At 39.0% G+C, this 22,956-nt stretch overlaps 2 protein-coding genes across 3 annotated transcripts in view; one reads left to right on the top strand and one right to left on the bottom strand.

The window, feature by feature from the left end:
* The first annotated feature begins 2,926 nt into the window (after positions 1–2,926).
* On the top strand, positions 2,927–6,614 carry LOC123706319 (cytochrome b-c1 complex subunit Rieske, mitochondrial-like). Its single transcript, XM_045655524.1, has 4 exons — positions 2,927–3,230; positions 3,315–3,458; positions 5,972–6,149; positions 6,228–6,614. The coding sequence occupies exons 1-4, from the start codon at positions 3,026–3,028 to the stop codon at positions 6,514–6,516; spliced, it is 816 nt and encodes a 271-aa protein (XP_045511480.1). The 5' UTR covers positions 2,927–3,025; the 3' UTR covers positions 6,517–6,614.
* A 3,756-nt stretch (positions 6,615–10,370) lies between these two features.
* LOC123706484 (protein spire) overlaps positions 10,371–22,956 on the bottom strand; it is a 92,454-nt gene continuing 79,868 nt past the window's right edge. Inside the window, exons 10-18 of one of the 2 annotated variants that reach the window (XM_045655789.1) lie at positions 17,410–17,555; positions 15,595–15,703; positions 15,096–15,176; positions 14,255–14,363; positions 13,989–14,133; positions 13,289–13,435; positions 13,111–13,212; positions 12,807–12,941; positions 10,371–12,371 (exon numbers count right to left, since the gene is read on the bottom strand). In XM_045655789.1, coding sequence (XP_045511745.1) covers positions 11,985–12,371; positions 12,807–12,941; positions 13,111–13,212; positions 13,289–13,435; positions 13,989–14,133; positions 14,255–14,363; positions 15,096–15,176; positions 15,595–15,703; positions 17,410–17,555 — 1,361 coding nt within the window. In that variant the 3' untranslated portion in view covers positions 10,371–11,984. The remainder of the gene's footprint in view (positions 12,372–12,806; positions 12,942–13,110; positions 13,213–13,288; positions 13,436–13,988; positions 14,134–14,254; positions 14,364–15,095; positions 15,177–15,594; positions 15,704–17,409; positions 17,556–22,956) is intronic. The other variant, XM_045655790.1, reaches the window with a different exon arrangement.

Raw genomic sequence — 22,956 nt, 5'->3', positions numbered from 1 at the left:
TCCCCTCTTTACTTGCGCGGAAGTAGGCCACCGTGAGGTTTTAGTCAGTATGAGTCTGACATAACCGTGCTGCTGCCCCCGAAGCAGCCGGTATTCATGAGAATTTCCTCACGTTAAAAAAAAAAAAAGGTTAGGTTAGTTTGGGTTAGGTTTATATAAAAGTTAGGTTAGGTTAGATTAGGTTTCTGTAATAGTTAGGTTAGTTCAGGTTAGGTTAATGTCAAAGTTAGCTTAGTTTAGGTTAGGTCAATGTCAAAGTTACGTTAGTTTAGATTAGATTAATGTCAAAGTTAGGTTAGTTTAGGTTAGGTTAATGTCAAAGTTAGGTTAGTTTAGGTTAGGTTAATGTCATAACCCACGGCTCCTTCCCCGGGAGCCGTGGGTATCTTAGGCAAGATTTCCCCACTTGGAAAAAAAAAAAAAAAAAAAAAAAAAAAAAAAGGTTAATGTCAAAGTTAGGTTAGTTTAGATTAGATTAATGTCAAAGTTAGGTTAGGTTAGGTTAGGTTAATGTCAAAGTTAGGTTAGTTTAGGTTAGGTTAATGTCAAAGTTAGGTTAGTTATAACGTAAGTTAAAGGTTATTATATTATTATTATAGGTTTTTGGGGTAGCTATTAACCAATATGAGGTCAAAACTAAAATCTAAGATGGCACCGATGAAAATTTTTCATCTTTTCGTCACGGGTGTCATTTTCATGGTTTTTGGGGTAGCTATTAACCAATAAGAGGTCAAAACTAAAATCCAAGATGGAGCCGACGAAAATTTTACATCTTTTCGTCATGGGTGTCATTTTCATGGATTTTGGGGTAGATATTAACGTTAGTGAACTTAGCAGAGCATTTTTAGCAGATCAAAAAAAAATGTGAGTTCTTATCGCGTGCAGTTGAGTTCTACAGTTCCTGATACTTTTTAGAAATAGTTCTGGCGTTTTTACTTTAAAAAACGACATTTGAAAAAATGATCTGCCAACTTCCCGTAGCAGATCATTTTTAGGAGATCAAAAAAATAATGTGAGTTCTTATCGCGTGCAGTTAAGTTCTATAGTTCCTGATACTTTTTAAAAATAGTTCTGGCGTTTTTACCTTAAAAAACGACATTTGAAAAAATGATCTGCCAAATTACTACTACTATAATTTTTAGCGGATCAAAAAAAAAATGTGAGTTCTTATCGCGTGCAGTTGAGTTCTACAGTTCCTGATACTTTTTAGAAATAGTTCTGGCATTTTTACCTTAAAAAACGACATTTGAAAAAATGATCTGCCAACTTCCCGTACTAGATAATTTTTAGCGGATCAAAAAAAAACGTGAGTTCTTATCGCGTGCAGTTGAGTTCTACAGTTCCTGATACTTTTTAGAAATAGTTCTGGCGTTTTTACCTTAAAAAACGACATTTGAAAAAATCTTCGAATGGAGCTATTCATATAATAATGATTGAACTTCCTTCTAGAAGTTCGTTTGATCATATTATAATAGATATAGGTACTTAGATGGAGTTCAAAATTTTAGATTGTTAAAATTGATAATTAATGATAGGATATTGACAAATGAGGTAGGGACTAGACAAAGAAAACACTTAAAATTCTTCTTTCTAAATTCTTTATTTCTTTCTTAAATTTAGTAGGGAGGGGAACATCTTCGCTGAAGAATTCCAACCAATACCCGCGGCCCCATCATTAAAGCGGCTCGACGGAACACAGTGGGGTTTTAGTCGGTAAAAATTGACATAACCCACGGCTTCTTCCCCGGGTAGGGTTGCCAGGCCATAAAATGCAAAGGCCGGACTGCGCACTATATAAGGCCGGACATTTTAGCCTAAAAGCCGGACATGTTTTTTTTATTGCCAAACATAATGTTTTTACAGCTGGGCTGTTGAAAAAAGTATTTATACGTGGTGAAAAGTGAGGATATTCGATATTTATTAAAAGATGGACATAATATTTATAATAAAAAAACTCGTTTACGAATTTGAAATGTTTATTAAGTTACACTATTACAGTTTTACTTACAAATGGATCATCAGTCTTTTGTAGATAATTAAATATTATTAAAACTAAAAAACAAATGAATATAGCTCTCTTTTGGCATTCTTAATACTATAAACTAAAAAATATAATAAAACAAATAAAAATAATCATTCTTCTGGAAAGTAACAAAAAGATAATATTAATTTTACGGCTACTGGTAAGAATTTACTTTATAGTAGGTATTTATAGAACAATTTAAAATCTTTAAAAAATAACAAAATCTAGTTATATTTGCCGGCCGGAAGATAGTTTGCTCTCCGCTCGCCCTTGTCCGTTCGGGTCGGGCGCTCGTCCGCCCATCGTCGTACGAATCGCCACTCTGACAAAAAGCCTGACAAAAGCCGGACAGGCCAAACACGTACATATTTGGCCGGACGCGACTGCAAAAAGCCTAACATGTCCGGCTAAAGCCAAACACCTGGCAAGCCTATCCCCGGGGGCCGTGGGTATCTATTCTATCTAGATTTCCCCACTATAAAAAAAAAGGGAAGGGAACATCTGGGGGGAGGATATCCAGAAGTGAGATACGGAGCTTTGGGCAAACAAAGAATAAATGATCATTAAGTCTTCCTTCGTCTATACCACACTCACAGAGAGAATGGTCACGAACATGAATTTTAAATAAATGAATAGGAGTGGTATTGTGACCTAAACGGAGGCGGCAAATGGTGGAAACAGTAGGCTTGTCTATATTAACCGAACGGAAGAACCAGGGCTTACGTGGAATTGAGCGTTGGATATCTCTATAAAATTTCCCTTTAGTTAAAATGTGGTTGAAATTTTTCATAATTAAATTAAATTAAATCAAAAATGGAAGAATCCAAGCTGAGACTTAAATTTGTCATGTATGACATAATATAATAACAATGACAATTAATGACAATTGACATTGACAGTTAGATATCGCATTGTAATTTGTAACTTCAACCTTGGAGATCTTTCCCATCTTTACGTAAAGATCGAAAGCAATTTTTATTGCGTATATCTTTTCAAACCAAAATGACTTCGGTAGTTCGCGCTGGACATTTGGCCCCCTATTTCAAAGCTACATCCAATGTCCTCACGAATGGACTCAAGCCCGTAGTAGCAGTCGCAACTCCTGCTGACAAATTGGTCGCCCAAGCTTTGCCCAACACTTCTACCGTGCAATCTTTGCATGGTTCTTTACCGATTCAGAGCTTGAAAGTAAAACAAAGTAATAAATGTGAGTCTAATTAAATATAACTAATATTATCTTTACAAACTAAATTGGTTTAAAATATTGTTACATAACACATGTCAATTTCAGTGCCAACCCAAGTTCGATTTGCGCATTCGGATGTCTCCATCCCCGACTTCTCGGCATATCGCCGTAAAGAGACCCTGGACCCGACAGTCAAGGCTGAAAAGCATATTGATGGCCGTCAATCGTTCACATATCTCATCGCTGGAGGTAAGCAAATCCATTTTGTGTTGCATTATCAAATGCATGTAATTATCAAATCAGTCCTAAAACCGTCTTCTACATCAGTCTCCCTTCCCAATAATTACCAAGTGTTTGAAGAAGTGGATCAGAATATTTTTTCAGAGTACAAATTGTGATTTTGTCTATACTATTACTGCATTGGATCAATCTACCAGCTTAATTATTGTTATTATAGGCCTACATACCATTGAAATTCCCATTAATCAAATGTATGAAGAAAATCTATTTTGCATAATTTGCATTAAACATTGACACACCTAAAATTATGAACTACAAAAATAGTACATAATAAATATTAATAAAATAATAATGACAAGCTGTGCCACATAGTTTACCCGTGACAAACCTGCACATAAAAATAAGTATATAGATTCTATAGCTTATGTGTTCTCTGGGTATACTGGGTGTCTGTAACCTACAGCACTGAAATATAAAAATTTGTTCAAGGGTTTTCATGCGAAAGAGTTATAAACATACATCTGAAGATTCTTACAAAGTCGCACGCTTACTCTAAGCCAATTAGAGACAAATCCAACAAACACAAAATCTATCACAATTTTCTCTATTTGATAAATAATGAAAAACAGATGTTTTTGTGAATATAGTGATAACATAATACATACCTGTTAAAATATTATCAAATATATAAATAATAACTGCAAGGAAGTTGGTGAAATATACATTATACAGGTTGTCCCAAAAAGTAGTGATATACTGAAGCTGGGAGGTAGAGGATCTAAAGGGCTATCCGAATCACCCCCATGTGTGATGCGATTTGTCGTATTTTCGGAGTTATGACGTTTTTTCAATTTTTCACCTACGCTAAGTACGATTAGATTTTGATTTATGGTGACGTGAATTATTGCGGTAAATTTTTAATTTTTTTGTGTACTAAGCTGAAAGACAGGCCAATTCAGTATGGTAACATTTACTATCGTTAGATCTTTGAATGGAATAAAAAAAAAGAATTTAATGCCAAGAAAGATAAAATTACCCAGTATGTTCACAACTTCAAGGGCCCGTAAAAATAAAACCACAAAAAAATACCCTTTGGCTTTTAAAAACTTGCTCTATCTATCAGATAGCTACCCTGACAATTTCATTTTATTATTCACAAGGCTTCAATCGAAAAATTGAAATCTAAATGTGGTAAGTGCTAATTTTTAATTTACATGATTAATAAAGTAAATTACAAGTAAAACCAAATAAAAGGTGTTGAATTACAAGAAATTTTTAAAATGACCTAACAGGGGTGGTCAATGCAAGTGCGACATCACCGGAAGAAGTTGTCTTTTAAAAATCTGAATGCCTTTTTATTATTTTTAATGGTTTCTTCTGCTACTCTCAATTTCCGGGTTAATTCGTCCAAATTGTGGCATTCTAATCTTAATTCTAATATTCCTTAACCGCCAAATTTAACTATGGCTTAACAACTGTACGAACACTTCCAAAGAACACAGGATCTCATGCCGCACTAAGAGTTAAGACATTCATATTTAATTTTAAGTAAAATTACCGAGGTTGTCGGTAAAATAATATAAATGCTGACAACACTGATCATTTATAATTAATTTTTTGTAAAAAAAAAATGGCCAAGTTTAGTCAAAATTTATAGTTTTCTGACAAGAAATGAAGATTCTTACTATCCAAGGTTTCCACCTCGATGAGAAAAATTAACATTTTTAATGAAAAATAAAAAAAAATAATGAAATGCTTTTATTTTTTATCAAAATGAGCTATTATTCTTCCATTTACAATAGGTATCACAATATTCAAAAATAAAATATAATATATTACTCGGACAATTTAAATGGTGGTCTCGTGGCTATGAATAAAGGATCAAACATTGAAGTAATATTACTTGAGCATGTCAAATTAAAATGTGTGTGTGGAGGGGGGGGGGGGAGGATCATAAGTCGCTAATCTGACGCTTTGAGCGCAACCATAAGGAATGGTGGATTTTTTCATTTTCTATCGGGTTCTCTGAGCGCACTCACCAATACAAACTGCTCTGGTTTTACTGTTGTATTTTAATTTTTAAATATCTGTAATGCCCCACTTGGGCTCCCCTATTAATAGACTAATCTGTACACTACCATTAATTAAAATTGGAGCGTCTGTTTTTAATATTAAAATAATCGCTTTAACGCTACTAAATGCGTATGAATATAAACACGGTACATGTACCAAATATATATTTTTTTTAGTTTTTGGTCTGTCTGTCTGTTTGTTCCGGCCCGATCCGACTAACGGCTGGACCGATCTTGACGGGTCATTCACTGACAAGTAGCTGATGTAGCAATAACTAAGGCTACTTTCTATTCTGATATTCCCACAGGAACATAAGGATTAAAAGCAAAAACTCAATTACGCATGTGAAACCGCGGGACACAGCTAGGCCCAGATAAAAGTAACGCCTCTAATTTGAAATAATCATAGATAATCATCATAATATTATAGATTCTTTATATAATTTTCAGCGGGTAGCGTGGCCGGAGCTTACGCCGCCAAGTCTGTAGTGACGCAATTCGTGTCTTCGATGGCGGCCGCAGCCGACGTCTTGGCCTTGGCTAAGATCGAAATCAAACTCGCCGAGATCCCCGAAGGCAAATCCGTCACGTTCAAATGGCGCGGAAAACCTCTTTTCATTCGTCACAGGTGAGCAATTTTTCATTCGGATAGTCGACGCGAGCGAGGTCGCGGACGCAAAGTAACGCTGTGTGTGTACGCTCGCAGGACGGCCAAGGAGATCGCGACGGAGAAGGCGGTGCCGCTGCAGGAGCTGCGCGACCCCGAGGCGGACGATGCGCGCACCACGCAGCCCGAGTGGCTCGTGGTGATCGGCGTGTGCACGCACCTGGGCTGCGTGCCCATCGCCAACGCGGGCGACTTCGGCGGCTACTACTGCCCGTGCCACGGCTCGCACTACGACGCGTCGGGCCGCATCCGCAAGGGCCCGGCGCCGCTCAACCTCGAGGTGCCGCCGCACACCTTCAACGACGAGGGCCTACTCGTCGTGGGCTAGCCTCGTTGTCGCCGCCACCTAACTTATTAGACAATTTATTTAAGTGTATCTATGTGTTATTGATAGAATCGAACGATCAATAAAATTTATGAAACGAAGTTATTTTTTTCCTTCATCTTCCTTGTTTTATTTTAAGTTAGATTATTTATTTTTAATGATGATCACGATGATACAATTGGATCGAGTAACCATCGGTTCTAACTTAGTACTCTATTATTAAGACTTAAAAAAGTGTAAATTATTCAGTAGTAGGTACTAGCTCTCCGCCCACGGCTTCACCCGCGCAGTCAAAGAAAAACCCGCATAGTTCCCGTTCCCGTGTCCTATATCTATACTTTGTCCTTCCTCAGGTCTCAAGCTATCTCTGTACCAAATTTGAAGTAAATCTGCTACTTTTTGAGATTAGCCCGGACATACATACAGATAAACACAAAAATTCTAAAAACTATATTTTTGGCTTTGGTATATATTGTGAATCACGCCCCAAGTATTCTTTAAAAAAATATTAAATGTACAGTTTCGACTTTCCTACGATTTAATTATATGTATAGACTAGCTTCCGCCCGCGACACCGTCCGCGCGGATGTCGGTCTTCGCGTGGATGGTTTATATTTTCTCCATTTTGAGTAATTCTGAAAATGATATCTTATAAATATCTATTGGACCCAAATACGGCTAGGCCTATAATAATACGCAACGTGTGTTCGCGGTTCTACGGAACAACGTCTATGGATAAAACTGAAAAATTAAGATTATTTTTTTTTTCTACGTATTTTTCCAGGATAAAAAGTATCCTATTTTACGCCCAGGATAATAAGGTATAATTATACCAAGTTTCATCGAAATCGAACCGGTAGTTTTCACGTGATGTCTTCACATACAGACAGACAGACAGACAAAAATTTTTTTAATCACATATTTGGGTTTGGTATCGATCCAGTAACACCCCCTGCTATTTATTTTTTTAATATTTTCAATGTACAGAATTGACCCTTCTACAGATTTATTATACCTATGTATAGATGAATAATTATCCCGTAATACTTTTATGAACACTAAGAAGTATTCCTACAAAGAATTGAAACCTTTTTGAATTCATAATGGCAAATGGAAATGTAAAAACCACAGTAAAAACCATGAAAACTGTCCGGCTCTTGAGGTAACATTATTTATACGTCCCCAAGTAACATAATATCTTAGATTACAAAATAAAAGACAGATGGAGCGTTGCCGAACTAAACCGAATAATTATTTATCGTCATTTTCAATAAAGCTATGTGTGCTGTCATTTCACCGCTGCACTGTACGTACACGGTGCTTCTGTGTGCGTGTAATGTTGCCAGATATTGAAAAATTTCCCAAATTTTTCCCCGACTACGGAAAAAAGAGGGTTATATTTTCGAGTTTATGTATGTATGTATAATATTTCTTTGACACGCCCTGCCGTATAAACCGTTGGACCGATTTTGAGTGGTGAGGTTTCATTGCAATGATCTGAATTATTATGTTAGTGGCGGTAGTGACGTAGGCTATATACATAAATGAGAAGTCAAGTTTTAATTTTTATTTAAATTCTTTTATTACATAAAGTACCTGCCTACTAAAGTTATATATGGACAAAATAATTGTATTCAATTTTTTATTAAATAAATTACATAAAAAAAAGTTTCAATATTAACTATAATAATTATATTATTTTTTATTTTTCATAATATATGAATACGAATAGCGGTAGTTTTTAGTCGAGAATACGGGACATTTTATTTTCATCATATCCATCATGGAGTTCACATAAATTAAATTGCTAGCGAAAACGACTATGACGTTTTTAAGCTTTATAAAAGTAACAAAATAATGTATTATGCTTATTAAAATAATCTAATAATTATCATGAACCTTTAGTGCACTATACAAATAATCACATTCACGATCGAAAAATCCAACAGCATTACCCTGAAGATCTTTTAACCATTTTACCGTTTTACCAATAAAAATGGCAAATTCATTTTCAAAATACTGGCAACATACGTTGAAGTTTTGTATTCCTTCATATCTGTAAAATTATTATTCGTAAGAAATAAATCAGACAAATAATCTACAGAAAACCTGTGAAACGATGTTTTATCTTTTTTTTTTGTTTTCGGGAACAAATTTTACAGCGTTTTATTATCACAAGACGGCATTTTTTGACTAAAATTGCAAACACTTTTTGACGTATTGCATGACACTATATGCGCTATAGCACTGGTGCAGCCGGCAGCGACGTATTTGTTTTTGATTTCGTATTTTCTTTGACAAGGGCGACGGGCGGTTGTCATGCTCCATCTGTACTTTATTTTGTAATCTAAGCATAATATTATACAGGGTGTCCCACTATTGGTATACTAAGCGCGAAGGGACTTGTAGTTTTGCATACACTGATCACGAAAAAAATACTTAAACCACAAAATTTCGTCAAAATTTTTTTGCTAAACTTTTCCTGAAAATCCATTTTTTCTTCTCTGGCTTCGCGCAACCGGCATAAATAGCTTCGCTAATGTGAGCATTTTATCTATGAAAACAGTCTTAAACGATAGCTCACGGGCAAAGCTGGGCGGGTTGCTTGTAATGGGTGTACAGTGCACACATAGTTTTAAGACTTCATCTTTTAAAAAAAAATGCGTCTGGAATTTTATAAGTATTTTTTAAGTACTCAGCGTATTCAAAACTATAACCTCCTTTGAGCTTATTAGTATACCAACAGTGGGACACCTGTATATAAAATTTAGCTTATATGCTATAATGAAAGTTAGGTACTATTTCATACAGCTTTACTACCTGTTACCTGCCAAAGTAACCACAACCCAAACTTGATAGACGCTGATCGTTCTGATCTGTATAGGAAACATATACAGAGAAAATTTCAACTTTTATAAAATAACGAAAGTCTGGTCGTCGTCTGTGATTTATTTTTGTCAGTCATAACTCATAACCCGGTCAAATAAAACCAAAAAAGGAGTAAAGTTACATTACCATATAGCTGATAGTTAGAAAAATTATTTAAAACATGATAGAAATAAACATTCCGGTACTAGCAAAAAAATCTATTCAAGTTCAAAGTTCAAAAATATGAGTTTTTCGCTAATTTCTCGTAAACGGTAAGTTTTATCAAAAAAATATTTCTGACCAAAATTGTAGATCTCAAAATTCTCTACAAAAAAAGGTATCAATACTTTTTTTCTGAGTGCTACCGTTTTTGAGATATAACGAGCCTTAGGCTGCAGTTAGACGACGAGCGCGGTCGCCGCGCGGTGACCGCGCGGTGGCTGTTCAGTTATAGCAAATTTATGTTTTATTCACAAGGACGTAAAGTTGAAATTAATTTTGAGTAACTAACTGCGCGGTGGCTGCGCGCTCGATCGCGTGGCGGCCGCGCGGCCACCGCGCAGTTAGTTACTCAAATTAATTTCAACTGTACGTTCAACTGGAAATGGTTCAGGTTCGCAGTGGCGTGGCTGAGCGCGCGGCCGCCGCGCGGTCACCGTACTTTCGCCGCGCGGTAACATTCCATGTCATATAAACGCGCCCTAAAAGTACTTAGCTGCCTCTGATTTTCTAATTATATTCCTTAAAATTAGAAGATCAGAGGAACCTTATTTTTGCATAGATTACTTATTACTGTACTTATGAGGGGATTTGCTGGCTATATGCGCACTGCGCCGCCTTGAGTACTACTACTGTATGTACTAGGATATAGGTATTATCATATTATATGTTCGAAGAAAACGAATAGTACCTATATGGACATTTAACGAGAGATGTGTTTGTAATTAATAACCAATCGTATCGCTTTTTAGGGTAATAAAACAAAGGAAAAATTTGTAATTCTTTTATTTATTTCTGTTATATATTCTTTATTTTTTCTTTAGGTTTGCTTTTAATTTTTACAACCTATGTAACATCTAATATAGACTACTAAAATTTACATACATTTACAAGATTATCAACTGGGAATTCGGTAAGTATGCATAACAGTATTAGACATAACAAATATGTATTATATAATTTTCATATATTTCTTAAAGGAAAAAATAAAATTAGGCCAAAATGTGGTATTATATAATAAGATAAATTATTATTCAAAAATGTTAGATTTGTTGTACCTGTGTTTCTTTGTATAATGTGCATAGTGTAAATTAGAAGATGGCAAGACACAGCTAAATAGTTTAGAATTCTAGTGAAGCTCGAGTCCCAGTTCAAAAAAAGCCGTAATAGTGAGTTTAATTAGATACAGTTTGGTACACCATACAATTATTAACAATCGAACCTAAGAATATCTAACCAATGCAGGTTTGTTTTTATATTTACATGGTTGTGGAGCGCGCTTACATATTTGGCAAAATAATTTAATTTATTCTAAATAAAACTAAGGAATGATGAAATAGGAAATACCTCATTTCAGTTAATCAGACCCGATGTTGGCACCATGTTTCCATATATTAGCTTTTTCATTGGAGATGAATTTTATATTATCACTTTGGTCGTGGCTTTGTGAACATTAAATACTGATTATAATAAATAAATAAAAAAAGTTTAGCATGTTTTTAACACTTAGTCGGCATGTTTTGAAGTCAAATCAATTGTTGTCATCTTATAAAAATTATTAGTTGCGAGTTTTATGATGTTGATGTACGATCACTTTAAAATTATAAAAAAATTTTAATTTATAGGGCCAACGAATCACGCTTCGATAAAGATACTTGTTACTTTCCATGAGAAACTTTAAAAGTAACAGTATCTTAGAAATGAAATATATATGTATATAGGAAAACGTAGAGCCAACATTTACCAGCTCCATTTAAACTAAAGATATATACTTAGATAACTTCAATAAGTAATTCCAATCGAAATATTATAAGCCTGACACTAGCCCAGTCTGTCGAGAATTACGTCAATATCGAGTCCTCAACGATCAGCTGGCGTGGGCGTGTGCGTGTGTGCGTGTGTGTGTATGTGTGTACGGGCGCACGTGCGCACGGCGCAGGCGTATGGCACACGGGTGACGCGCGGAACCATGATTGCGTTCGATACGCGCTCACGCTTTCTCCGAGGTCAAGTATTCACTATTTTTCTATTCAGATTAAATATTTCATAAGTCAAACAGTCAAGTCGACGCGTGTGCCGACTCGAGTACGCGTAGAGAAACGGGTCGAATTATAAGTCTCAACACTCATATAACATACGATTCTTCACACGATAACGTTCATAGCGTTTTAACATTTTGAACACAGATTATTACGATTCACATTTAAATTGTAGACATAAAATTTAAAAATTCTATTCGGAAAAATATATCATAAATATATTCTATTACACGGTGACAAAATACGGATTCACTTTAAAGTTCATCATCACATTCAACACGGTCGAGCGTCTCAGATTTCACGTTCGCGGAGAGCTTTGTGCGATAGACGGGCGCCGGCTCGCGGCTAGCAGTCGGCCGCGTAGACCGGCGCCAGGTCGAGCGTGAGGTGCCGCAGCGCGCGGTCCCGCGACGCCGAGCGCGACGCGCGCGACGACTTGATGATCTGCAGCACCATCGCCTTGCAGTCGTGGCACACGGCCATCTGCACGCCGCGCAGGCGCTCGGCCGCCGCGCCGCGCCGCGCCGGCGCCGCGCCCGGCGCGCTGGGCGGCCCGTCCACGCTGCGCGACATGGCGCCCGGCGGCACGGACAGCGGCTCGCAGAAGCCCAGCGCCGAGCCGCCGCGCGAGCCGGGCGCCGACGCCGCGCCGGCCGCGCCCGCCGCGCCCGCCGCGCGCCGCGCCGCCGCCGGGCTGCTGGGCGCGCTGCCCACGCTGTTCTCCACCGCCCCCTGCAATGCGAAACCACCGTCGATTTAATTCAATGTAAGTCAATATCAAACTTTCCCCTTATTCCGGTACTTGGATTGTAGTATCCGGTAGTTGGATTGTAATGTAGGTAATTATTTTATTTCTACATTGAAGAAATTTACCAATTGAAAGGTGGAGGAGGTAGGAAAATGTGTACTCTTGAATGACAAGTGTTAACGTACCATTAGTTGCATAGAAAACGAATGGATGATAAGCGTTTTGCCATTTGTCCAGAGGCCAAGATATAAAGATTATAATTGATAGATCTGACGATATTTATTCGAGCTGAACGTGACGTTTATCGCTCCGTAATCCGTATAGCTTCTCTAAATTTACTGGATCAGTTTAATATAAGTGATATCGCGACAATATTTTACAATTATTACAATAATGATCGAATCGGGGGAAGCACTCACGTGGTGGTCGGCGGACACGAGGCGCGCCATGAGCGAGCGCGGGAACGAGGACGGCTCGTCGTCGGGCGACGGCAGCAGCGACGGGCTCAGCAGCACCACCGGCACGTGCGCGAAGTGCTCCGTCGGGATGCGCATCTGCCGAGCGAGAGGCGGGTGTCGATTATTATTATTAAGCTCGAATCTTTCGTTCCAATCTCTCTAGGTGCGTCTCGTTCTCATTACGCACACCTACGCGCGTAACCACAGAACTATATCGAGATTGGAACATGTGGGGGTAAACTTGGCGGTACGTCGCGGGTCTCACCTTAGAACAGCACTTTTGACAGACAGTCTTTTTACATAGTTTACATTTTTGGCCCCAGGGCCCGAATATGCCGAATCTCGTCTTTAAGCACAGGAAACAAACCTGAAAAAAAAAATTTCTTTAAACATGTTGACCGTCGACGGTATAGATACGGAGGAAAAATAGATTAAACGCGTACCCGTCTCTTCTCGACGTCCTCTTTGACGCGGCCCTCGACGGGGAGCACCTCGAGCTCCGCCTTGGTGAGCACGGAGCGGATGTGCACGATCTCCTCCAGCGTCAGCGACAGCCGCTCCTCGCTCATGATCGCCTCTTGCCATTGCTTCTGTAACGTATAACGCATCTTCAATCGCAACTTTGACAGTTTTGGGAGGATACGATCGACACGATAGTGATTAATTTAAAGGGATCGAGATTTTAAATAATTATTACAACTATTTTAAGTTATATAGGTACTCGAACAGAAATCTCTCTCTGATACCTTATTTTCCGACGTGTGAAAATATTGCTAATGAAAACATGCAGCCATGCACTATATCTCTATATTACTTTACCATTTAGTATATTTTCCATGTGTGAGAACTAGAACTACCAAACCGACCAAAAACTAAACACAGTGAAGGACTATAATTGCAAACAGTACTTATTTTACAGCACTCAGTACATGTAGATATTTGTAGTTTCAACGCCCCTTCCGCCTTCGATTAAGCCCCCCACTGAAACTGAACGATTTTCCATGCACATTGCACGCTATATAATTTAGACTTCGTATACGAAAGTACCATTGTACCTCGAATCTCACCTCACTCAGTAAGATCGAGTACTCTCATACGGCGCGAGTTGGACGGCGTAGGCCGCTAAGCACTAGCTCTACTCACATGCGAGACGCACAGAGGGCTGCCACTAACCGACTTGATGAGCTCGTCCTGCAGCGAGGAGCGCGACCACGACAGCTCGGCCGCGCCCTCCGCCTCGCTGCTCGCCAGTGACGCGCCGCCGCCGCAAGACGCGCGCGATCCTGGCCTGGACAACATACGCTTTTATCAAATTTGCGACAATATCGGTATTAGAACTCTCATAAAGTCACGAGCGTATACACAATGATCGTACAATTCGTACATGGTGCAGAGTATTTGTTTAGTACCTGGAGTGGGGCAGCGACTGCGCGCCGTCGGTGGGGGGCACGGCGTGCGCCAGCGTGTGGCGCCGCATGGACGCGCGCCGCGACGGGCACTGCGTCGCCAGGTCGTACGCTGCAAGTTGCAACGCGCTAAACGTTAGTTGTTACTCGCACGTAAAACACAGAATGAGCGGGAAAACCCGCAGATGACGGTATCCAATTATGTTTTCCGTTTTATATTATAGCATTGCGACACTTTTAAGGGATATAAAACAGATAATAATATGGTACCTACATATTTTCAGAAATTATGATTGTTACTTTGATCAAATTGAAAAACTATCTATACTAATATTAGATAATAACATTATAAATGCGAAATTAACTCTGTCTGTCTGTCTCTAATTCAAGCCTAAACCACTCAACCGATTTGTATGAAATTTAGTAAGTACCTTGACTCTTAAGAAAGGGCATATTTTTACTCCGGAAATCTAGGGAATGAATAAGGCGGGTTTTCTTATGTCCAATAGCATTACCCTAGTAGTAAATATAAAAAATCGGGATCGGAAGTTATTTTAATTTCGAGTACCTAGATCCTAAACTGTGAACATTACTTAAAAAATGATTGCAATTGAAGTACTGTAAATGTTCTACTGATAGCTTGCGATTAATTGTGTCAATAAAGCAACAAAACTTCATAAAATGGTTCATGCCTTGACATAAAAAGCTGAAAAATAAAAAGGTCGCAGGTGAATCCCAGAACTGACAGCTGAATAACAACATGTATGTACGTGTATGCGAAACACAAAGCGCCAATTGCACGACTCATAGGAAGCTGATGACAGTGGCGAGACATGCAGCGTACATTCGAGAGTTTCGTCGCAGAACTGGTGGTACTCGTGGTGCGAGATGTGCGCGCGCGGCGGCGCCCGCGGCGGCTCCACCACTGCGCCACGACCGGCCACGACCAGCCACGACCGGCCACGCCACACCACATGCACGCCAGCCGGCGTCACATTCGTCGCGAGTTCGGAAAAAGGGCAAACTTTAGCAAGGCTGATGCTCACCATAGTCCTACATTTCAAATCTGTCCGAACCCAGGAATCTGCTCGATATTAATATTTATCGGTAACTACATTCGAATCGCCTATCGTGCCGCAAGAAAATTATTAAATAAAGGTATTCATACAATAATAGATTTTTTAAGAAATGTAGGTACAATCCGCACCCGTGCGAAAGCCTGCGTGTTCGTATTAATTAGCGCACTCGATCGTACTATAATTACATTCCGATGCTATAATATATAAGACAACCGAGTCGTAAGGCGGGTGAATACCCAGTAATGGATAAGATAATGTAGTCACCAGTTCTCTTCCAGGGCTTGGGTGGCTGACGCGGTGCGGAGAGACGCGGCAGCGGCAGCGGCCGCTCGGGGCTGGCGCACGGCTCCGTGTCCTCCTCGTCCTCATCGTCCTTAGCGAAAAAACAACACATGCGCTCAACATCAACATACTTTTTAATCAATTTTTTTTTAAGATTATCTAAGTACCTAACTTTAAAATAGCCGCCAAGGACACATTTTATAATATTAATTAATAATATTATAATAATTGTTATTGTTAACAAGTTATGTGTAATTCACACATAATTGCCATATTATTTATTAGCCGCAATTTCTGCAGTTGTTACATTGATAAGTGAAGCAATAAGGTTACATTATGGTTCATAAACCATAATTACGTTACGTAAACCGGCTACGCAATAACTGCACTCTATGCTCAGTACATTTTTTTTACATGTCTTATAACTATGGCCTTTAGCTATGGCCCGCGCCGTGGTCCAAACGACTGTGGAAAAAATTATTATGATTTTATTTTAATATTTCTTCATAATTTTTATATTATTATGGCTAAGCAAAAATATTGATTTGTTAAATAAATTGAAACGATTCGCGTCAGTACAAGGGCGAGCGGAGCAGAGCAGGCACCGTCGCGTCCGCATTGCATCACTCGCAGCGGAAGATCTAGGTCACAGCTTTCCGCGCCAGACCTAGCTCCGTGCGGCTCGCACGCTTGCTTTCCATTTATCATTTAAAGTTCATGTGTGTCTAACTTTACTTAGCACTATTGCCTATTGGAAGGAAAAAATTGGAATACTGTACCTAATAGTCAAAATATAGTATTTTCTGCGCTTAAGGGGCTGTTATGAGCAAATATAACAGTGATTGCGCTCTCATTTACTCCCATACAACTGGACAGTGTGCGCAAACGAGAGCGCAATATCACTGTTACTTGGCGGGGCCAGGTCGTAGAAGAAAATAATAAGAAAATATGTGATTTAAGGAAAAGTGTGGGCCATATACGAAATATGACTCGATAGAGTTTCAGGTATGAATATGTTGACTTCGTGTTTTAAATTGCAGACCCGTACGTCAAAAAAAATAAAGACAATCTTTGCAATTATTTTCTATAGAGTCGATTTCGTCCAATTATGTACCGAGTCCGTCCACGTTTCTTCGAAATAATATGATGAATATTAACATATTTTTTTTGATGGGCTAGAATAAATATATTTTCTTAAAAAACTGCTCAAATAACTTCAATTTGGTGTTGTCAGCCCCTTAAATTGATATAATTAGTGTTTCTCTGTATTTTCCAACGATTCACGATTTGTCGAATAATCTTATTCACTTGGAGTCACTCGTTGTCAAAAACATTAACTATTATGCCGTCCAATCCCGTCGTATATAAATGTTTTCGTATCACACTGTAAGAATAGTTAATTAAATCGAAAAATACAAAATCACATTTTCCGCATCAGTGATGCGGACGTGTCGCGGCGATAATAGGATTTGTCTATAATAATGGCTCCAAGTCAACGACACGCGCGCCCGCGAGCCGCGAACGGCGAAACCAACTAGCGCAGGAGACAAGTCACATGCGACACGCGATGTAGTTAATAAGCAAACTGGGTACTGCCTTACACTTTACATAGATGAATACACATTAATAGCAAAAACTTCTTTAGCATAACGATGTAGATATGGCTGTTTAATTATCGTACTGCTACTCTCAATAAACAACGTGCTGTGTTGGAATCAGTGACACTTCGTTTAATTCACTTGACAGTAGGGTGGCATGCCGTATTATTATTTCTCATACGATTAAACTTTTAGTTACCTCAAGATTATCAAAGTCAACTTTGATGAGCCTCCGCTGCGGCGGCGCGTGCGGCGTGACGTCCCCGCCGCCCGCGCGCCGCGCCTCCCCGCCGCCCACTCCCCCGCCGCCGCCCGGCCCGCTGCCGCTCACGCCTCCGCTTGTCGCTGTAAACATAGAACATTGTTCACATATCAGAAAGAAGGTGAAACATGACTTCGGATCCGCTCAGACAATGCGCAGTCGAACCTCTCGATCTGAGATTGGCCTTGATCTGACCGTTCTGGGCAAACTCTAAAGGCCTTTACTAAATGCCAACTTATTTACATTAATTATTGGTATTTTGCATTTTTTTTTATTAACAATATGACGTACGAAATTCCTGAATCTTTCTTATATCTATATCAGCAATACTATCTTTACTAATATTATAAAGCTGAAGAGTTTGTTTGTGTATTTGAATGCGCTAATCTCGGGAACTACCGGTCCGATTTGGAAAAATCTTTCGGTGTTAGATAGCCCATTTATCGAGGAAGCCTACAACCCCCATCTTATATACCATCTCGCTAAGACCAACAGGAGCGGAGCACTGCGGGTAAAACCGCGGAGCACAGCTAGTTCTATAGAAGTAGAAAAATGTGTAAATTTGATACTTTTTATTCTGATATTTAATAAGGATTAGGATTAAAAGGATAAGCTCATTTACGCGGATGAAACCGCGGGATGCGGGAAGTCATGAATATTAACATTTAAATTACTAAGTATTTAACAAAAAAACATAGTATAGGTACATAATTGTTTTTTTTTGTACGGCCGTCCTCCTGACAAGTTGAGTTGGGGAGCAGGGTACAAGTGACGCAAGTTTAGCTCAAACTTTGAACCTTGACCTTTACATTGGAGCTTCGTTCGTGCAATATTTGTTCAATCCCAATTTGGATATTTATTAATGGACCAATATATATATAATATAATAATAATTAGTTTAAGTTCGATTCCATTCGAACCACAATATGACTATAGCTCGAACGAGGGGGTCACTTCCCTCAGTGTATTCGGTTAGGGTTAACTTTAAACAACACGCAAGGCAGCTTTTACGTCAAATGGGGTAAACGCGAAACCTACATAACGCTAGGGTGAACATCCAATGTAAGGAAACGGAGTATGGTTCACGAAAAGGCGCCATCCACTCTTCAGAATTGGAATACACTTCAAGTTGGGTGCGAATGAGATAAGGGTTACAATTACTCGTCATAGCGTCGGCAACGCTGCCCCAGTAGGCCTTGTCCTGCGCCACATCGAGCGGCGGCTCGTCGGGGCTGCGCGGCGGCTCCAGCAGCCCCGACACCGGCCGCGCCAGCAGCAGCGCCGCCGGCGATACGCGCGAGCGCCGCAGCTTGCCCGCCGCCTTCGCGCCCGATCCGACCCTACTCTGCGGTATGATCTCGACCTCTCTGTTTCTCAGAATCCCATGGCCATCGATCGATTCTCTTAATCGATTTTAGCTACGCGGCTCGTTTCCGTGAAATTAATCGATTATCAGATATAGGGCGTAAAGTGTATAGAAATTTTCTACAAGTGGGTTAGTGCGCGGAACGAGGACACCGCCGGAGTACGTACTCGATCCGAATGGCATTGACCTATAACGGCGAGATGCACTCCGCCGCACTGCACTTATACACGACACAAACACCTCCCTCGGGGTACACGATCACGTTTAATGTTTTCAGAAATCGAATATCTTCAATTTAATATCTCGTATATATGGTACTAGCCGTTGCTTCTATATAAGTCGATATGAGACTCGAGCTCGCAAAGAGCAACGTAAACAGAAGGCGCGTGCTGGAGAGGTGGCGAGGCCCGCCATATTGGCGCGAGGGTTGCGCGGGCCGCATGCGCGTCGGGACCCTCCCCGCCGAACATTTCCCAGATGCAATAAAAGATGTAAGTTTTTCGATATCATGTAGCATAATATTTCCCGCGCGCAATGCGTTACATAGCCTAGCAACGTGTTTATACAAACCGCGATTAAGTAACCTAGATGAGGAGGAAATGAAGTTAAGTAAATCACATAACTGAGCAATGAGCATACTTTGCAACGGTTTGACTTTTCAGCGAACCGTATAAACGGCTCGCAGCACGTGTTACATAATGTTTACACATCCCGTATTATATATTACAGACTACTGAGGAATGTGACGAGCATTGTTAATAAAGTTTTTCTCTGGGAACTAGCATACTTAGGTACCTACATGAGAAAATAATATAACAGAAGCGTCGCGGAACGATCTTACTTTTCTGTTTATACCCATGTCGTTTCGAGCGAAAGTTGTCGCAAGTAACCACGATAAGTAACTGATTACACGTTTCAGTCGCACAAAAGAATTTGATAGAATGATAGATACATAAATAGGAACTCTGTAAAAGCGAAACCTACAAACTAGGTACATAATAGTTGGATCGGAAAAGTGCTGGAACATGATATTACGGTAATCCAATTTCTTCCACATGTGAAATGTGATCAAGTGTCACGCACACGTGCGCGACGCTCCCAGCCTGCTGGCGGCCGCCTCTCCTAGCCGCCTAACGTGTTTTCTATTGTATTACATATACATATAATATGTCGTGACCACAATGTTTCACGATTTTGTCATTCACATTTGGCCAGATTGTATAAAATATAGGGAGTCAATTAAATATTTAAAAAATTCAGAATATTTTTAGCACTTGTTTATTGTCATATAAGTTAGTGGCGTGGCAGAGGCTGGCGAGTGCCAGAAGGGAATCGTTTTTGTAATAGGAAACAGGTTAGGTTAGGCTAGACTTTGATAAACAACGCACGAGCCGAGCAAGCAAAGGGAGCGTGCCGCGGCAGCAGCCGGCGAGTGCCAGAAGCGAATAGCTTTTTAGAAAATAAACAATTATAATAATATAGTAGGATTAATAAATATAGCTAAAGGATTTTAGACGCATTTTTTGTTGAATATAAGATACCTATCCGCAGTTTCCATAGTGCCACTCGAACCTCTTCGTCGTAAATTCTTTGCTTGACTTTCTTCATTTTGTAATTAAACGAATTATGAAGTTTTTAACTGCGAATAATGAAATTTTCGCCAGCGGCCCCCATCTTCACACATAAACACAGCGCTTGCACCAATAATTAATGTAACCACTTTACGATATGATCAAATAATTTTGATCATTTCATGAAAAAACCGCGCGTTTAGTTGCCCATATCGATAAACGATTTCTTATCATTGATCTGCTCAAACCACATCATGATGTGGCCTGATGAATTAATGATCAATCATTTCATGAAATGAGCAAATCTACGATATGGCTTCGACATATACACATTTACGTGCATAGCATATAATAAACCTACAACTCATTCCAGCCCAGTAAATATTATATAGCGCTCATACGGCTCATATCGTGGATAATAGAATGGTTTCCAAACCGAGATTATTGAACGTGGAATAGTAGAGCGGCGGTCAACCTTGCCAAGCCTTTTACTGACTTTTAAAACGAGTTTGAGATTGTAAACAAGTTACATGGTGTTTATTGGAAGTCTGTGAAAGATAGTTTATATCGGTCTAAAAGTGCACTACTTCTTTATTCAGAAGAAACAGGTCGGAGACATGTGAAGACTTCTCGAAGTGACGCCTTGAAAATTTACTTTATTTCTCTAAAAATATTTAAAACTAGCTTCCGCCCGCGACTCCGTCCGCGCGGATGTCGGTCTTTGCGTGGATGGTTTATTTCTCCATTTTGAGTAACTCGGACAATGACATCTTATAAATATCTATTGGACCCAAATACGGCTAGGTCTATAATAATACGCAACGTGTGTTCGCGGTACCTACTACAGAACAACGTCTATGGATAACTGAAAAATTGAGATTAATTTTTTTTCTACGTATTTTTCCAGGATAAAAAGTATCCTATTTTACGCCCAGGATAATAAGGTATAATTATACCAAGTTTCATCAAAATCGAACCGGTAGTTTTCACGTGATGTCTTCACATACAGACAGACAGACAGACAGACAGACAAAAATTTTTTTAATCACATATTTGGGTTTGGTATCGATCCAGTAACACCCCCTGCTAGTTATTTTTTCAATATTTTCAATGTACAGAATTGACCCTTCTACAGATTTATTATATGTATAGATTTCTATGTTATGGAATCTAAATAAGAAAAAGAACACTGTCTATGAATTTTAATAATATAATGTAGCTTGGAAGCGCTCTAATTCAAAATACAAATATTATCTTGCACCTAACAATCGCAAATTTACCATAATTGCAAATCTGATCATGTGAACGCAAAGCTATTTTCGAAAGGTACGGTTGGTTCTGCATCACGAATGGCGCAATAATCGCACGGCGGGCGGCGAGCGGCCTGCTGCCTCGGCCCTCGGGGCACATGGCGAGCTCTGGAGTTGGATCTTTTTGCCCAGAATTGCTAATTGCGATTTGAACAGAAATATTTATAAGTAGTACATAGTTAATGTATGAATTTTCAGATTTCAATTTTTTCATGAAAACATTCAATACCACATTATAAAGGCACATTCATCAATACCTAAGGCTGTATAATAAATATCAGTCGATGATGATGAGAGTGTCGTCAGTCCAAGGCACGTACATGTCGCTTAGTGCTTACCCGCTACACAAAGCGAGAAGCACTTTAGTCAACGGGTCGAGCGCGCCTCAAGGTCAGTTACCCAAGTGCCAACACATTGCCATACAATTAAAGAATTTCTCACAAAACGTTGTGTAAACATTATCACTTATGTTACTTTTCTTCAGAACGTGACTGCGATCTAATTTTATCATAACAATCATTACTTATTAATAAAATTATTGAATCTGATAAACCAAGTGGAGACTTCCCGGAAGACCATCGGAAGACACTTGTGATTTCAAAATAATTATTTCAATCATAATTATATTTTAATTTATAAACTTCAAACGTATACTTTACATTAACTAGGTGCTTAGCATAATAATTAATTTTGTCTCTTCAATAAACAATACCTACCCAGTACCCATACTACGTCTGGCATGGTACCAATTATTATTATAAAAAGGCATATTATTATAGACATAAGATAAATCCTTGGCCTGGAAGTATTGTTCACTTCAACTTGACTGATTAATAAACCTACTATCTTACCTACTATATATAATGTTGATTTATTGTGAATACTTTATTATAAAAAACGGGAAACACATTTTTTTCTCTACAGCGCCAAAAGGCTTCTGGTTTTCTTGCAAACCCTATGGTGTTGGCTCATTGTTGCTATAGTATTACTTTGAGAGTTGTCATTACTCGTGACCCATTTTACTCCGGTTGGTTATGTCATAAATTGGATGGGTGACCATTTTTTGTGTAGATTTATTTTTATTTATAAATATTAGACTAAAATAAATTCTTAAAATAAACAAAAAAAAAAATAAAGGGTATCTCCACTGCACGTATATTGGGAATGATATTTTTTCCGGGATCTGTATCGATAGGTATCTTTTAACAATAATATAGATTTCATAGCCCAGTCATGA

This window comes from Colias croceus, chromosome 3 (genome assembly GCF_905220415.1).
Source record: "Colias croceus chromosome 3, ilColCroc2.1".
In the NCBI taxonomy this organism is placed as follows: domain Eukaryota; kingdom Metazoa; phylum Arthropoda; class Insecta; order Lepidoptera; family Pieridae; genus Colias; species Colias croceus.
Note: the sequence above shows the minus strand (reverse complement) of the source record. Positions and strands in the feature narration are given on the sequence as shown.

Excerpts from the sequence above, each read along its gene's own strand:
- LOC123706319 (XM_045655524.1), top strand. The coding sequence starts at position 3,026 with ATGACTTCGGTAGTTCGCGCTGGACATTTGGCCCCCTATTTCAAAGCT. Across the intron at positions 3,231-3,314 it reads AGTAAAACAAAGTAATAAAT|TGCCAACCCAAGTTCGATTT; the intron begins GTGAGTCTAATT and ends TGTCAATTTCAG. Across the intron at positions 6,150-6,227 it reads CCTCTTTTCATTCGTCACAG|GACGGCCAAGGAGATCGCGA; the intron begins GTGAGCAATTTT and ends GTACGCTCGCAG.